Source organism: Scylla paramamosain, chromosome 38 (genome assembly GCF_035594125.1).
Source record: "Scylla paramamosain isolate STU-SP2022 chromosome 38, ASM3559412v1, whole genome shotgun sequence".
Taxonomy (NCBI): Eukaryota; Metazoa; Arthropoda; class Malacostraca; order Decapoda; family Portunidae; genus Scylla; species Scylla paramamosain.
In genome coordinates, this window is record NC_087188.1 from 13898735 (window position 1) to 13916234 (window position 17500).

At 40.3% G+C, this 17500-nt stretch overlaps 1 protein-coding gene across 2 annotated transcripts in view; it reads left to right on the plus strand.

Moving 5' to 3' along the window:
- The first annotated feature begins 919 nt into the window (after window positions 1–919).
- LOC135091844 (ras-related protein Rab-11A-like) overlaps window positions 920–17500 on the plus strand; it is a 17198-nt gene continuing 617 nt past the window's right edge. The window contains exons 1-7 of one of the 2 annotated variants that reach the window (XM_063989852.1): window positions 920–1078; window positions 1183–1283; window positions 6016–6137; window positions 9102–9306; window positions 10038–10181; window positions 12306–12501; window positions 14178–17500. The exon at window positions 14178–17500 is cut by the window's right edge and continues 617 nt beyond it. In XM_063989852.1, the coding sequence (XP_063845922.1) occupies window positions 1244–1283; window positions 6016–6137; window positions 9102–9306; window positions 10038–10181; window positions 12306–12445 (651 nt within the window). In that variant the 5' untranslated portion in view covers window positions 920–1078; window positions 1183–1243 and the 3' untranslated portion in view covers window positions 12446–12501; window positions 14178–17500. The remainder of the gene's footprint in view (window positions 1079–1182; window positions 1284–6015; window positions 6138–9101; window positions 9307–10037; window positions 10182–12305; window positions 12502–14177) is intronic. The other variant, XM_063989853.1, reaches the window with a different exon arrangement.

The following is a 17500-nucleotide window of genomic DNA, read 5'->3' on the forward strand; positions in this document are numbered from 1 at the left end:
AACACGTAGCATAAGTGCCTTATGAAGTAGAAAATAAAGAAAAAAATAAAAGGGAAGAAAAGTGATGAAATACAGGGAGTCTTCAAAGTTAATAGCTACGAAAAAAATAAATAATAGTAAGAGAAAATAGATGATGATATGAAGAAACGGTGTTCTAAAGGATAACAGTGCTTAATATACTAAATGAAATCAGTGAGTTCATGAAATGTTACGGGAGATTATGAAAGATGTATAAGAATGATGAAATAGCTTAGTAGCCAACGATATCTCTTTAATAATACAAAAAAAAAAAAAAAACACTAACGTTATCACTGTAGTATGTGAACACTGAGGGAATAGAAATACGTAGATGGTTATAATGAGATACCAAATGATGAAATATGATGATAGAACTGAAGAAGTGATGAAATTTGTAATTGATATGACAAGACACCTTTTCCAGCCATCGAAAAAAAGAAGCTAATTAAAACAGAACATCAATATACAGAAGACCTAAGTGAAATGACTAATAGAGTCATACAGTGACAGAGTACGATAATAGACACGAGAAATTACAAAACTGACATAATTAGAAACCACACAATTTCCAGCCACCAAAAATAAATAAGAAAATGAAAAGAGAACAATAATATACGAACACACAAATATAATAACAAACAAAATCATATAATGACAAAACGACACGAAATAACAAGAGTACGACAATAGATCCTGAAAATATACGAAACTTAAAACTGGATACAAGATCCCACACGCTTTCCATGCACCAAAAATTAAACAAAATAATTAAAACTAAGCATAAATATATATAAATACAAACATTACACGTAACACATCCATATAATGACAAAACACCACATGAACAATGACTAATACATACATGGCGTAATCAGATAAGAGGAGGATCAGAACCAATCAAATCCTCAGCATAAGGGATCGAGTCGTGTAGGAGGGAGGGCGGTGCGTGGATCCTCCTCCCAAACCTGCGCCTCCCGACATCAGAGGCGTACAGGGTCGCCATCTTGAATTACCGTGAGCCAGTCCTGCCGCTTTATCGCCGAATATCTGAGCCATCACGGTACTTAGAGAGCCGGAGTGTGTTTGTGAATGCTTGCCTATACCCTCGGCTTCCTCCTGGTGGGTGAGGAAAGGTGATAAGCCGTTTTATTTTTTTCGTTTCAGTGTAAAAACTCGAGACGGGACTTTTGTTTACGTTTCTAATTTTTCGACTCCCCCTTAGAAGATGGGAAACCGGGACGACGAGTATGACTATTTATTCAAAGGTGAGTTCTCTAGCGTCGTATTTTACCGTTACTAGCCATTAATTCCCGGTAGATTAAGGGGAAAATGGAAAAATAGAGGGCCAGTTTCCGCCCACCTCTTCCCTCTTTGACATTAATCAGCTGATCGGCAACAAATCATATTAATCGTCATTCCCTCCATTTATTTCCCATTCCCCCTTCCATCCACCATTACAGACACCACTTATTGACCCCCATTCACCCATTAACTCCCATACAATCCTTAGGAAACGTCAGGAAATGGTGTGAAAGAAGTATAGGGCGTTACCATCACCCATATATCGCGTTAAGTCCCCATTTCCCCATTCACATACCCATTATTCACCCCTCCCCGTCCATTGATACTAATAAAACCCATTCAAATCTTAAATAAATGGGTGAAATATAGGTACCCATTTCTAACACTAATTTATGACTTCCCCCATCTCCGTACCATTATAAATACCCATTATTGACTCCCATTTAACCACTAAGGCATTCCCATTATCTAAAAACCCCATTTCTTCCCCATTTTTCAGTACCCCATTACTGATAAGGCTTGCCCGTGTGTGTGTGTGCGTGTGTGTGTGACCTAGTGGTGTTTAAGTGTGTTTTAAGTGTGTGTGCGTGTGTTTGTGATAACGTAAGGAGGGAGAAATTGACAAGGAAATGATCAAGGGGTAATTCTGTTGTGTGTTGTAATTGTTGTAATTTAGTAAAGGTGATGGGAGGCTTGTAATTGTGGTAACTTAAGAAAATGTGAGCTGTAAGTTGCTATTTCCTGTTTTCTGTTTTTTTTTTTGTGATTTTTTTTTTAAGTTATTGTTTTTTTTTTATTTATTTATTCATTTTTTTTGGTAAAACTGCAGGGTTGGACCTCCTCTCTATTCATTAAAAACACATTGCAAGGTGATAGAGTACTTACTATGGAACATGTCTGTCATGTTTTCAATGAGGGAAAGGCTTTTGTAAGGCCATAGTAATTAAATTAATAGCGCGCCGCCTCCAAAAACTAAGTCCACAATCATCCCAAGCATATAAGTTAGGTTTAGGTTAGTAACCTTAGGGGGGTCCAGGGGGGGGGCACAGCCCCCGGGTTAGGTTAGGTTAGTAACCTTAGGGGGGGGTCCAGGGGGGGCGCAGGTTAAGTTAGGTTAAGGTTAGGTTAGGTTACTAACCTAACCTAACCTTAACCTAACCTAACCTAACCCTAACCTAACCTAACCTAACCCGGGGGCTGCGCCCCCCCCTGGACCCCCCCTAAGGTTACTAACCTAACCTAACTTATATCCTTGGGATGATTGTGGACTTAGTTTTTGGAGGTGGCGCGCTATTAATTTAATTACTATGGCCTTACAAAAGCCTTTCCCTCATTGAAAACATGACAGACATGTTCCATAGTAAGTACTCTATCACCTTGCAATGTGTTTTTAATGAATAGAGAGGAGGTCCAACCCTGCAGTTTTACCATTTTTTTTTTTTCTTTTTCCGTTTCAGAAATTCTCGTAAGGTTAGGTTAGGTTAGGTTTTTTTTTTTTTTTTTTCTTTTTCCGTTTCAGAAATTCTCATAAAATGTCGACGTTTAGGAGTCGTTATTGTTGTTTTCTCATTTTTCTTGTTTTTTTTTGTGTTTTTTACTTAGTTTGTGTTGCTTAAATTATTTTCCATCTTTTTTTTTGCTTCACTCTTTCTTGTTTCATTTCATTATTTTTTTTGTTAATTATTCTTTAATTAATTTATTCATAGTATTTAAAGCATAAGATTCATTATAATTTTTATTTTCTCTTGGTTTTTATCTATTTTTCTTGCTCTATCTCAGTTTTATTCAATATTTCTTTACCTATACATCTAATTTATTTATTTATTTATTTATTTTGTGTGTGTGTGTGTGTGTGTGTGTATGTGTGTGTGTGTGTGTGTCGGAACAAAAAATTATCATCATTTCTTATTACTCTTTATTGCATTTTCTCCTCCATTTCTTTCTATATTCACCATTCATATCTCCCACCCATTTATTTACCGACAGCGTGCGTACATGTGTCAGAATCACCCATATATATAGTGATGTTTACTTTCCACCCATCACCACGCCAGGAAATACTTACAACACACACCCATATCTTCACCATTCCTGGACACACCTCACCATTTCCCCTGCGCGCCTGTCTGTCTTACCTGTGGGTGCGTTTGTGTGTGTCTGATTTCCCTACCAGTGCCTATGGAATGATGGTTGAATGTATGGTACTCTGCGCTTTGTCAGTAGATATTTAAAAGATTAGATATATTTGTGTATTGGGATGATAAATGTATATATATAAATTAATGGACTTATTATTGTGGATTTATCAATATGGAGCGTTAAAGATTATAAAAGATTAAGGATATGTATGGTTGGGAGTGATAGGGAAAGGGGGAGGGGGAGCGGGCGGAGGTAGGAGATGACAAAACCCAACATCACTTACTTCGTCATCGCTGTATTAGAAAACGTTATCGTCATCACCGTCATCATCATCATTGTCGTTGTAATATTTTGAAACGTACCATTAGCTGTAAATCTTCACCACCACCACCACCAATACATCACAATACAAGCAACACCACAACAATCACCACATTCTCAAATAATAAACACACCATTTTTGACTTGAGTTGACATTGATATGCTGTGTTGCCTCATCTTAGACATCACCAGCAGCACAGTGTTGCAGCCCAGTAGGTCATGTGCCACTTCTCTGCCTCACTGACCTCAAAACACCAGATAGACAGTTTAAAAGCAGTGAAGTTTATTGGTCACCCTGTTTAAGTTTCATCACTCTTAAACTTCACCAATAGTCAGTCTAAAAGCTCAGAAGTTTATTTTGTCTCCCTGTTTAAGCTTCACCACTCTTAAACTTCACCAGATAGGGAGTTTAAAAGCTGTGAAGTTTATTGGTCACCCTGTTTAAGCTTTAAGTTTAAGCTTTAACCTAACCTAACCTAACCACTCTTAAACTTCATCAGGTAGGGAGTTTAAAAGCTGTGAAGTTTATTGGTCACCTTCCTTGTCTTCTTGGTGTATAGAGGGAGTGTGGTAACTAATTATTGCAATGATTTATTTTTTTTATTCAATTTCTTACTTATGTTGATATTTATAACCTTGATTCTGCTTTTTTTTTATGATTTTCTTGTTTGTTTTTATTTTTATAATCTTTATGCTGTTTTTTTTTTTTTTTATTATTAATTTCTTGTTTATTTTGATATCTGGAATACTGATGCTGTACTTTTCTTTCGTATTTTCTTTTTTTTTTTTTTTTTACTGATTTTTCTAAGTAGCAGCTAAGTTATTTATTCATCCTTTTATTGACAGCAGAGTCCAATAATTAAAAGCCCTCCTAATATTTTTTTCATATATAATTTTCTAAGTTCAGATTTTTTTTATTTATTTATTTTCATCTCTCCTCAATAACTTAACTCTTTACTTATATATTTATTTTCATTCCTCTTTAATAGCTTAACTCTTTACCTATCTCTATTTCCATCTCTCTTCAGTAACTTAACTCTTTATTTATCTACCTATTTACTTTCATCCCTCTTCAATAACTAACTCTTTATTTATCTACCTATTTACTTTCATCCCCCATCAATAACTAACACAATCAAGAAGAAAATGGAAACAGGGACATTTGACACCCTAGGCAGCATTATGAGCATTGTGGTATTGGCAGGTTAAGGGTCGTGGAGGTGGAGGCTTGGTGGTGGCAGGGAGTAGTGGCAGGTGTGTATTGATTGGTGATGACACACACACACACACACTCCTGTACTGCAGAGTGAAGGGGTTAGTGACTTGTGATGATTGGGATTGGTGAATTATGGTCTTGTGTTACTAAGAAAGATGCTTTTGGTGTTTTTTTTTAGTTTTTTTTTTTTTATTTATTTATGTGGGTGGAAAAGTATGGGATTTATTGTGTGTGTGTGTGTGTGTGTGTGTGTGTGTGTGTGTGTGTGTGTGTATGTTGTTAGTGAGAAAAAGTTAGTGGATGTCATTTTTTTTTTTTTTTTTTTTTCGGTGTGTGTGTGTGTGTGTGTTTGTTAATATTGAGAGAAAGTTAATGATTATAGTTTTTTTTAATCTATGAGGGTAAAAAACTATGAAAATTATCGTGCATGTGTGTGTGTGTATGTGTGTTAATCTGTATTTTTTCACATTTTAATCAAGAAAGTCATTTGCTTCATTAATAAAAGTCCATATCAGTTAAATTTATGAGGCCGAAAACCAGCAAACATAACTCACTGTGTGTGTGTGTGTGTGTGTGTGTGTGTGTGTGTGTGTGTGTGTGTGTGTGTGTGTGTGTGTGTGTGTGTGTGTGTCTCTCTCTCTCTCTCTCTCTCTCTCTCTCTCTCTCTCTCTCTCTCTCATCTCTCTCTCTCTCTCTCTCTCTCTCTCTCTCTCTCTCTCTCTCTCTCTCTCTCTCTCTCTCTTGAAGTTTAATAGAAAGACAGTTTGATTAGTGTCATCATGTGTTTGTTGTCTTCATTTATCAGCGCAGGCAAAAAAAAAAAACATCAATAATGACTGTCTGTGTGTGTGTGTGTGTGTGTGTTTTCTCTCCGTAAGTTTAATAGAGAGTTTGCTTGGTTAGTGTCATTGTGTTTGTTGCCTTCATTTATTATTACAGCCAAAAAAACACAGAAAAAAAACACTATATATATATATTTTTTAACGCATCCTCTCCCTCTCTCTCTGTCTCCCCCACAGTGGTGCTAATTGGGGACTCTGGTGTCGGCAAGAGTAATCTCCTCTCAAGATTTACCAGGAATGAATTTAACCTTGAATCCAAATCTACCATTGGGGTTGAATTTGCTACCCGCAGTATAGAGGTGAGTGGTGTTGTTGTTGCCTGTTGCTTCACTGCTGGCGGGGAGGTAAGGTGACACAGGGGAATGTTTATTGATGCCTTCCTCTTATCTTACCGTCACGTTCAATTATATTTATCGTGTTGTTCACTCGTAGCTTGGGATCTTAATATTTGTTCACAATTGTCTTATTTTTTCACTCTGGTTTGTCGTTTTACTTTGAATTTATCTTTTTTTTGTGTGTGTGTTTAATTTTTATCTTAATATTTATCTTTGTTTATAATTGTCTTATTTTCACACTGGTTTGTCGTTTTGTTTGGAATTTAGTTTTTTTTATGTGTGTTTTAAGTTTTTTTTTTTTACACTCGTGGCTTGGAATCTTAATATTTTATCTCTATTTACTATCGCTGTCATATAATTCACCTAATGTCTCCTTGCATTTATTAATTTAAGGTCAGAATTTAGAAGTTTTCATGTGTTTCAGGGTATTAACAGTCATAGCTTATAATATATTAATTTTTGACTTCTATTTACCATTTTCTCTATATATTCTCCTAATGGCTTTTTACATCTGTTAATATAAGGAGTTTATTATAGGCAGGTATCAGTGTTTAGAAGTCTTTGTGATGGCTTGGATGGTCCTCAGTGGTTGTGTTCAAAGATGACAGGTTTTTTTTCCAGGTCCTGTCACTTAAATACTACCTATTCACCTATTTATTGCCATATTGATGTGAAATTTTACCTTGACTTACTATTTTCAAGTATCGATTTATATATATTTGTATTTGATGTCTGTTTGTAAGGGGACTCCAAAGAACATCTGTGATAAGAGAGTGTATATCTGTCCCCACATTTCCTAATCCTGTCATTTTTTCCCTCAACCCTTTGAAACACTGAGCACTTTTGCCTTATCTCTGCAGGAAATATCTTTGTCACCCACCTTATCTGTCACACTCTAATCTTCTCAGTGTCTCCTGTTTCTTCTGTATCATCCAGCTTTGTTATGTTAAGTTAATCATTCTCTCCTTCCTTCTTATTCAAACAGCACTATTACCTTATCTTCCTCTACTTATCTATCACACTCTCATCTTCTCAGTGTCTCCTGTTTCTTCTATATCATCCAGCTTCCTTGCATTATTATTCATCCTCTCCTTCCTTCTCTTTCAAACACACCAGCCTTATCTCCCTCTAGGAAATTATTTAAAGCACCTTTCACTGCCACTCTCCCATCAACCATTGTCTACACACACACACACACAAACACACACACACACACACACACACACACACACACACACACACACACACACACACACACACACCTATAAATATACAAAGAACTGTGTATAGATTCATATTTTATCACTAAGTCATCTAGCACTTCTAACACACATACAGACACACACCCTTCCTGTCACAACCTGACCTCCTTTCACTGACCTTGTCCTTCCCTTCCTCCCTTGCATGTGTATTTGACCTGTCCCTGTACTGTACCACTACCTGCCTCTCCTTCAGCTTTCTACCTCACTCCTTTCCTTGCATTCCCTAACTATTTTGGTCTTGTGAGGTTGCTATCTTTATTCTTTGTTATTCTTTACTGTTTCATCTTCCCTTGCATTCCTTCAGTCCCTCCTTAATCTCACAGTTTAGTTATTTTCTTATTCTTTCTTTATTTTGTGCTGTTTTGGTTCCAGACTTCCTCCTTTCACTGCCCTTACTACTTTGACTCTCTCTCTCTCTTTGTCACTCTCTCTCTCTCTCTCTCTCTCTCTCTCTCTCTCTCTCTCTCTCTCTCTCTCTCTCTCTCTCTCTCTCTCTCTCTCTCTCTCTCTCTCTCTCTCTCTCTCTCTCTCTCTCTCAGTCAGCCTAGTCCCTTCCCTTTAGTGAGGAAATGTGACAGGAATATTGATGGTTTCCTTACTGTAGAGAGAGAGAGAGAGAGAGAGAGAGTTTTTTTTTTCATCAATGGCTGTGAGTTATTGGTAGAAAAATGTGTGTGTGTGTGTGTGTGTGTGTGTGTGTGTGTAAATAAATAAAAATAAATAAATAACAAAAAAAAAATCTTCAGTAACATAACATCACATAACATATTAATTAGCATCACATGAACCTAACATACACAGCATACATAGTTCAGTCACATACATCATTCATAGAAGAGAAGGAGGAGGAGGAGGAGGAGGAGGAGGCAGAGGTGGTGTTGTGAATGGAACAGTGTAACAAGATGGGTGATTGTAAGTGAGAGGGAGAGGAAGGGGAGGTATTGTCAAGAGTAAGTGATGGGTGATGGGTGAAGGAAGTGTCTGTGTGAATGCAGTGAATGAGAAAGACCTGTGTGTGTGTGTGTGTGTGTGTGTGTGTGTGTGTGTGTGTGTTTGTGACTGGCTGACTAACTGGCTGTCTGAATGGCCGATTGACTGTGTGGCTGTCTGTCTTTCTCTATCTGTCTGTCTATCTGTTTGTTTGCCCCAGTTATAATTTACAGGAAATGAGATTAGATTAGGAGGATCCTGTCTTTGTTTTTTATTTAATCACTTACTTTTTTAAATACATGAATATTCTTGGCGTTTGTGTGTGTGTGTGTGTGTGTGTGTGTGGTAGAATGACTTGCATTTTGTCTAGGCTGAGATGAGTTAAAAATACACACATTCTCAGTAAAAGAGAGAAAAGTGAAGAGAAAGCCTCAAATATTCTTAACAAACAGCCACCAACAACGCACATTAAAAAGATACCTAACAATAAATAAGAAAAACAATCAACAAAACAACCAAACACAAGAAAAACTCAAAAGAACAAAACCACATAACCATCCATGGAATCTTGAACCATCCACACAACCATCCAGTCTCCATCCATCCGTGCACCTGGATGAGTAAACCATAACATACAAGAAAACCAGGAAAAACAATCTATCAAACCATGCACACACTCATCCGGCCTCCATCCGCAACCACCCATCCAGTCCCTCACACATCCATCCACACACAGGTTGATGGCAAGACAATTAAGGCACAGATTTGGGACACAGCCGGGCAGGAACGCTACCGAGCCATCACGTCAGCCTACTACAGGGGCGCAGTGGGGGCTCTTCTAGTGTACGACATCGCCAAGCTTCTCACCTACAACAATGTAGAACGCTGGCTAAAGGAATTGAGGGACCACGCTGACCAGAACATAGTCATTATGCTTGTTGGTACGTCTTTTCTCCCCTGTCGGTTTGTTTTTCTCTTTGCTAAGTTGTTTTTTGGGGGTTTCATTGTCTTAGGGTGTTTTTTTTTTTTTTTTCATGTTTCTCAAGTTTGTCCATACGTGGAAATATTTGAGAGAGTTTAGAAGTGTTTTTTAGGCTGTTTGAGAAATGTACGTCCATCTGTCTGTCCATCTAGCTGTCCTTCTGTGTACTTGTCCCATCCATCCATAGGTCTAACTGTCTAACTGTCTATCTATTTATTCACTCATCCATCTATCTTTCCGTCCACTCACCCATCTATCAGTCTGTCCATTCCTCCATCCACTTATCCACTCATCCATCCAGCTGTCAGTGAAAACTTTTCCTAAAATGTAGCTTTTCACCCATATTTCCAAGTATTGATTAATTTTTGTACTATAAATCTTATTGATCTCATTCTCTGTACTTATCTATATAATCAATGACAAACTGAAAAAAAAACAACTTAAGTATGGTTCTAATCTGCATTTTCTTTTTTATATTCTGGAATTCTAGAGTTATGGTCAAGAAATCCAGCTCATTTTCCTCTTTCTCACCAGATTAGAAGTCCTGCTAGTTTTCCTCTTTCACCAGACTAGAAATCAAGCTCATTTTCCTCTTTCACCAGACAAGAAATCAGGTACATTTTCCTCTTTCACCAGACTAGAAGAAATCCAGCTCATTTTCCTCTGTCTCTCACCGTGTTCCTTTCCCAGGCAACAAGTCCGACCTGCGCCATCTTCGGTCGGTGCCCACTGAGGAGGCCAAGGCATTTGCTGAGAAGGAGGGGCTGTCGTTCATCGAAACCTCTGCGTTAGACTCCACCAATGTAGAGACTGCCTTTCACAACATCCTCACAGGTGCCTTGTTACCCTCCCCTGCATCTGTAACCCCCTTTGTTTCACCCCATAGAGACAAGGTTGTGAAGGTCATAGAGAGATTGTGAAGGTTGACGTTCATTCTGGCATCTGTTTTGTTTACTGTTTTAATTTCTTTGACGTTCTTTTTGCTGGGGTTTGTTTGTTTTTTATTTGCTGTTTTCGCTGTCTGCTTTCACCAGCTCATTTGTGTTTCTCCACCAGTTCCTCATTTATTTGTTTGTTTTGTGGGTCTTTTTTTCTTCACTGTTTGGACAGGTGAGTTCCCTTGTGATGAAGCTGTTGTTGTTGTTGTTGCTGTTGTTGTTGTTGTTGTTTCCTGCAGGTTTGGTGAGAATGATTTGGCTTCTTCTTCACCTGTTAATTCCTTGGCCTGACCTCTCCTCTGTTCTGTCTGTCTGTCTGTCTGTCTGTCTGTCCATCTTTCCTCTTTCCTCTTTCATTGATTTTTTCCTCTCCTTACTCATTCTTGCCTTTGATTCTTCTTTCTTTCTTTATTCCCTTAATCCCTTTCCTTCTTTTCTCTCTCATCTTTCATTGTTTTTATTTCCTATGTCTTGCTTTTCATTATTTTTCTGTTTTTCTTGTCTTTTATTCTTTTTTGCTCCTATTTCTTGGTTTTCATTCTTCCATTCCTCTTTACTCTCTCTTCCTTATCAGTCTTCCTTTCCCTGAATTCTCTTCCTTGCTTTTCCTCCTTTTCTTGTTTCCATGTGTCTTTTAATTTTTTCCTTCTCTTCTTTGTTGCTTTTCATTCTTCTTTACTTCATTCCTCCTCTATCTTCTTCCTTTCCTAATTCACTTTTATCTTTGTCTTTCAGTTTTGTCAGTTTGGTTAAGATATGTGTAGATTGGTCTCTCTCTCTCTCTCTCTCTCTCTCTCTCTCTCTCTCTCTCTCTCTCTCTCTCTCTCTCTCTCTCTCTCTCTCTCTCTCTCTCTCTCTCTCTCTCTCTCTCTCTCTCTCTCTCTCTCTCTCTCTCTCTCTCTCTCTCTCTCTCTCTCTCTCTCTCTCTCTCTCTCTCTCTCTCTCTCTGGTGTGGATATGAGGGAAGCCTTTTCTTGTCACCTTCGGAATCTGCAAGGTGTGTTTTTAAGCCCTCTTTGCCTTCTTTGTGTCTTTTGCCGGCAGTTTTATGTTCTGCACTTGTTAACCTTTTGTTGAATCCGAGTTGTAAATTTTTCACATCCATTTATCCTTATTTACTTATTTATTTACTTATTATTATTGAGTGTTGCATGAAGGGGGCACATTGATTAATAATATATAACATTTTTCCTTTTGATTTTAGCATTGTTATGACTAATTTAATTATTATTTATCTTTTTTACTTGCCTACACGTCTGTTTGTTCGTTCGTTTGTCTGTGTGCCTCATGTCCTCTCTCTCTTGTGATTTATGTTATTGTATTGCTCTTGCATGGACACAGAAATATGATGCTTCTATTGTTTTGGCAGATGCCCTTATTAATTTGCAACTAAGAACTTCAAATTACTTACCTGTCAGTGCAATTTACTATTAAGTCATATTTAGTCATGTCCTGAGGAAGCTGTGTGCTGGGCGGGTGGGTGTCAGGTGTGTGCTGGCGGGTGTGTGTCAGGTGTGTATCTCACTTGTTATGACACAGGCCTGTATTCTGAAACACTGTTATCTCACTATGACTAACTTCCAAGGCCACAGAGATGATTAGCCAGGTTCTCAAGAGTGTTTCTCCTGTTAATAATTAAGAAATCTTATTAATCTGTCACTAGAACCATAAAGGCACTCTTAAAAACAATTGTAATTTTACCATAACTATTTTGCAAGGCCACAGAGATGATTAGCCGGGTTCACAAGACTGTTTTCCTTGTTAATAATACGGAAATCTCATTAATCTGTCACTGGAACCATGAAAACCCTTAAAAACCTGCCGTACTTCATCTAGAACCTTTAAAAAATATTGGAGATGCAATGCTGAAGTGTTTCGGAATACATAGCACACCCAGAAGGCCACAGCGAGTCACAGCCCAGCACAGCAGCCACAGCCCAGGACACTTACATACTTACATCTCTACATACATACCTACATAACCTGTGACTAACACATGTCTTCTCTGCATGCTGGCTAGAGATTTACAGGATTGTCTCCCAGAAGCAAATTCGTGACCCCCATGACCGCGACGACAGCCCCACGGCCGACGTTAAGGCCATACATGTGGAGCCAACTGTTAACGCTGAGAGTGTGCGCAGGCAGTGTTGTCAGCAGTAAGGGGGCGGGGCTCTCCCACCCCCACAAGGCTGCCTATTCGGGAAATAAGAGAAAGGGTTAGATTCCCTCCTTCCTCGTATTCCGTGAGAGATCTATACACACACCACCTTGCACTCATCTTTATATACGTTGCCTTACCATACTGACCTGTCCTGACCTTACCTGCCCTCTGCTCCTCTGTGTTGAGCGCACCTACATACACACACACACACGTAAACACCCACCATCCAGTCTGTGCTTGTTTGTTGAGGAGGAAGAGTCCCATGCTGTTGTCTGTGGCTAAATTCTCTTTCCTGTAGCAGTGATTCCCCCACCCATGTATACCATAGTGGCTAAATCTCTGTACACCACCACTACCACCACCACCACCACGCACTCCAGTGGATGGAATGAAGGGTAACTGGGTCTTGCCACCACATGAGGGGCCCTGACAGCCTTCCACACGCCCTGCCCTCTCCCTGTCGCCCGCCCTCACCACAAGCAGGGCACAGCATGGGGGCTAAACATTCGGTGTTTTCACGGCTCTGCGCATCAAATCGTGTATTTACCAAGCGGAAACAAGTGCATGGATTTATTTCACACACACACATACACACAAACACACGAGGCACTACGCTTGGCTCCTGGTGGACTCTCGGTGTTCTGGCAGTGTGGAGAGAGAGTGGATGTGGCTGGCGTTCAGTGTCGCCACATTCCTCGCTTCATACTAATTGCTTTCCGCTACGAATATTGTTTTTCGCTGTTCGTTGCCTGTCCTTGCTTTGACTGCCCCCGTGTAGGCATTAGCACTGCATCCCTCTCTAGTCTAGGCTGCCTCTTGCTGACTATAATGCTGTATGATGCTGTCAATGCTTCAGTACTTCCCAGGATGTTTAGAAGCCACTGCATGATCACTAAAGCATGGTGTGAGGTTTGGGTGCTAGTAATGCTCTTTTCTTCTTACTGGTGATGCTTGTGTCCCTATCACCTGTCATGAGGCTTCGTTTATTAATGTGGTAATGTGCTGAGTGTTGGGTTAATTGATATTTTACCTCCACAGGTTTATCATTTACTGCATTAGGTAATATTTTTGCTGTATAGTGTTTGTTAGCCACACACAAACACACACACACACACACACACACACACACACACACACACACACAAACACAAAGAAGTTAATATCTGTTTTTAGCACCCTGAGAATTCAAACAGCAACAAAGCTACAAATTACTACAGATGCTGACAGATTCACAACACATTAGTTATGGCAGTGTTCAGGTTTGTGTTAGTTCAAGTGCAAAGGAAGCCACACAGTTGGTCTAGTGTTTATTCTCTCTTTGGCTTGGGAGGAATTGCAAGGAAGGGATTATAGGTAGAGAAACAGTTCATTATTTTTTTTTATAGTTTTGGAGGGAGTTGCAATTTATTAGGAAGAGTTACACGTGTTATTCTTGTGTGTATTCTCTGTTAGAAGCTTTGAGTGAGCCGCCACTAACACCTTAATTTGAAGAGTTGTAGCAGATAGAGTTGAGATAAGATGTGTTTATTTTATTGTATCTACTCTCATTTACGTGCTATGAATGATTTACAGTAGATTGAGATACAATAGAATTGTGTGTTTTATTCCCATATCTACTCTCACAAACTTTGAATGAGAGAGCTGCAATAGAAAAGGGTGAAATAGACACTAGTATCTTATCCTTGCATCTCTCTTCACACACGGCACTAACTCGGCATTCCGGCCTTTCAGAGATTTACCGCATAGTGTCAAGGCAGCAGCTCCCTGACAGTGGCACGAACGAACCTCCTGGCGGTAAAACTATCACTGTCGAACCTACCGAAGAGACCAACAGGTCCACCAACAACTGCTGTGCCCGTTAGTCCCCTCCAACACCCCCACCACCACCACCACCACCATAACCAAACCTATTCCTCCATTCACACCCTTCATCCTTATCTGACCCACCACTACCTAATCCAATTGTCCCAGTAATTCTGTTTATCTTTCTCTCGTTGACTCTCTCCTGTCCAAAAGGTGACGTGGGTTGATGGTTTCTCTGCCTCCTCTCCTTCACTCTTGCTGTTGCCTCACCAATACTCCTGCCACTGCTGTGTGTCTGTGTGTGTCTGTGTCTGTCTGTGTGTGTGTCTGTGTGTGTGTTGTGGTTGTGCTGTGGCAGGATCTGGGAGAGGGCAGCTGGTCACACACACACACACACACACACACACACACACACACACACACACACACACACACACACACACACACACACACACACACACACACACACGTACATACATACACATGCATTACACACATACATACACACACACACTGGGGCATTGAGGATGTTCTGATGAGGATGTTGGTATATATAGTTATACATATATATAGTATTGTTTGCTCACCTATGATGCAATCTCTGTTTATTCCTCTTCTTCCTCCTCCTCTTCCTCCTCCTCCACCCCCTCCTTGCCATCACCACCACCACCACCCCACCAAGGATCGGCTTTACCTTGAGAGTTGAGCAGCCACTGTTTACCTTTACTTGAGGATTGTGATAACACTGTCCATATTCACAGTATGTATAATCAGTGTTAGGGAACCCAGTTTTGAGATTAAGGTTAAAAGCCACATAGGCAGGTAGTGAGTGGGACAGGTTTGGCCATGTTTTGTTAAAGCTGCAAATTGTTTATATTATTAGCTTAAAAGTAAAAAAAAATGTGGATTGCTACACTATATTACTAGATTGTTTGGTGATTTTTTTGTTTCTTTTCTTTATTTTTGTGAGGTTCATACGTAACCAGCGAGACATTTGAGTCGGAATTGGACCAAAGTGTGATTTGAGGCAAATTTTTATTGCAACCTGTTGCTCCCAAAGGTTAGATATAAATGTGGTAAAAGTCTAAGAAGCACTGTCACCCTGTTCTATATAATTCTTCACTGTACAGAGAGCTTCTTGCTTTATATCAAGCTATTTTATATCAGCAGAAAGAATAATCCCTTTGTCTGAGTCCAGTGTGCAAGGGAGATGCTGCTAGGCGCAGGCAGCAGTGGGCGAGGCTAGGCTAGCGCGTCGTTGGCGGAGCCGCCTCTGCAGCCCGCCAGGCATATTAAGGGAGCGCGTCTGTCGTGCGAGGGACGGACCAACCGGACGGAAGAGTGTGTCTAGGCTGCCTTATTTCCCCGAGGGTGACGCCCTGTAGTAGTTATTGCTGTCTTGTGTCAGGCACCGCCGATCAGAGTGGAGCATTGGACGCCGCTCTTTCATTTCACGAGCAACCCCATCCAGTTACTTGTTTCCCTGTTTGTCCACGGGCTCGTCAACGGCTCCGCGGACGCCGCTGCCGAGGGGTTAGCGCTGCCGCCGCCGCTGCCGCCGCCACCAAGACCCAGGCGTGCCAGTGAAAAGTTGTTGTTATCTTGGGGTTCTGTAATAATAATAATATTAATAATAATATTGATGATAATAATAATGATCATAATGTTTGCCAAATATTTAGTTACCCTTTCCCTTTACTCTGATGTCCAGCCTGCGGCCGAGCTTCACTCTGAGAGGCGAGGGTGGAATGCAGGCTGGCAGTCAGTGGCTAATGAAGGATCCATCACCATCACCATCATGTTCCCATCTGGCACATCGTAGCGAGAGACTGAGGGGCAAAGTGATCCATCTTGATGACAGTTGATAGAGAATTACCATCCTTACACACACACACACACACACACACACACACACACACACACACACACACACACACACACACACACACACAGCATTATTGTTCAGCTTTTGGGCAGAATCACATTCCAGACTATTAAGACAAGGAAAGATTTACACTGCAAGAGTTACTTTGGCTTTCCCTCCTGTGTGATGTTGCTGCACCTGGTACTGCATTGACAACCCTGAATCACTCCATTCATTCTTGATTCGTAAAGACAGCAAGCCACTCGTCAGTTTGTGTATAGCAGTGCTGGCATCTCGAGCACAGTGCCGGTTATTGGACACATTGGCACACATGTTATTAGGGGTGCTGTTATTGTGAATTGGCATAAGTTATTTCTAGCATGTTGATTATTGAAGCACCGTTTGGGCATAAACTATCTACACATGATTATTATATATATTAATGGACTAGAAGGGTTACCGAAAGCTTTGAAATTATGGTGCTTTTGGGTCTTTTGGGAGTATGAATTCAATGCTACAGATTACTTATTGATGAGTCTGGGAGGGGCAGTGAAAGTGTTTGGGTCAAGGCTGCAAGGAATAGAGCTGGTAAGGGAGGTGGTGTTGCAAGATTAAGTTGTTTATAAATTGATAGTTTTGATATTCCCACACACACACACACACACACACACACACACACACACACACATATGGAATATCTCGGTGAACATTCAATGAATCATGCTTTCCTGCGTTGAGTTGAAGTGATTTGAATGCCTCTCTGAATACATTTTTCCCACCCAGGCCAGAGTACCCCAAGAGATGTTCCTCATAAGATATCAGCTTAGCAAGTCAGTTCATCACAGAGCCTCTGACCGTCACCCAGTACAGTTCCTTGTCTTAGAGCCAGTACCAGTGCAGCAGTCAGTCAGCCAGTCAGCCAGTCAGCCAGCCAGCCAGCCAGTCAGTCAGTCAGCCATTCAGCCAGTCAGTCAGTAAGCCAGTCAGTCAGTCAGTCAGTACCAAGCCTCAGAATATAACAAATCTTAAACAGTTCATCTTATCATCTTATTACTCCAAGTCCTGTACAGCTGTCAGCCTATTATGTGATGAATAGCATATCATTTCATCCACCAAGCACCACCTCCCTTACCTCTTCCTTGCCACTCGTGTCTTGCACCAGTGAAGGCTTGGTGGTGCAGTAGCCAATCAGTTCGCAGGTGCATGGGGGCTGCAGGTGACAGGATGAATGGTTAACCTTGTAGGACACTAAGGAAAGTTTGGACCATGTTACAGACTAGAGGAGTGAGACTTGAGGGCATTGCCAGTCTCCAGAAGTCACTGTGTTTGTCTGTTTTGAGGGGTGCTTTGTGCGAGAGAGAAAGAGAGAGAGAGAGAGAGAGAAGTG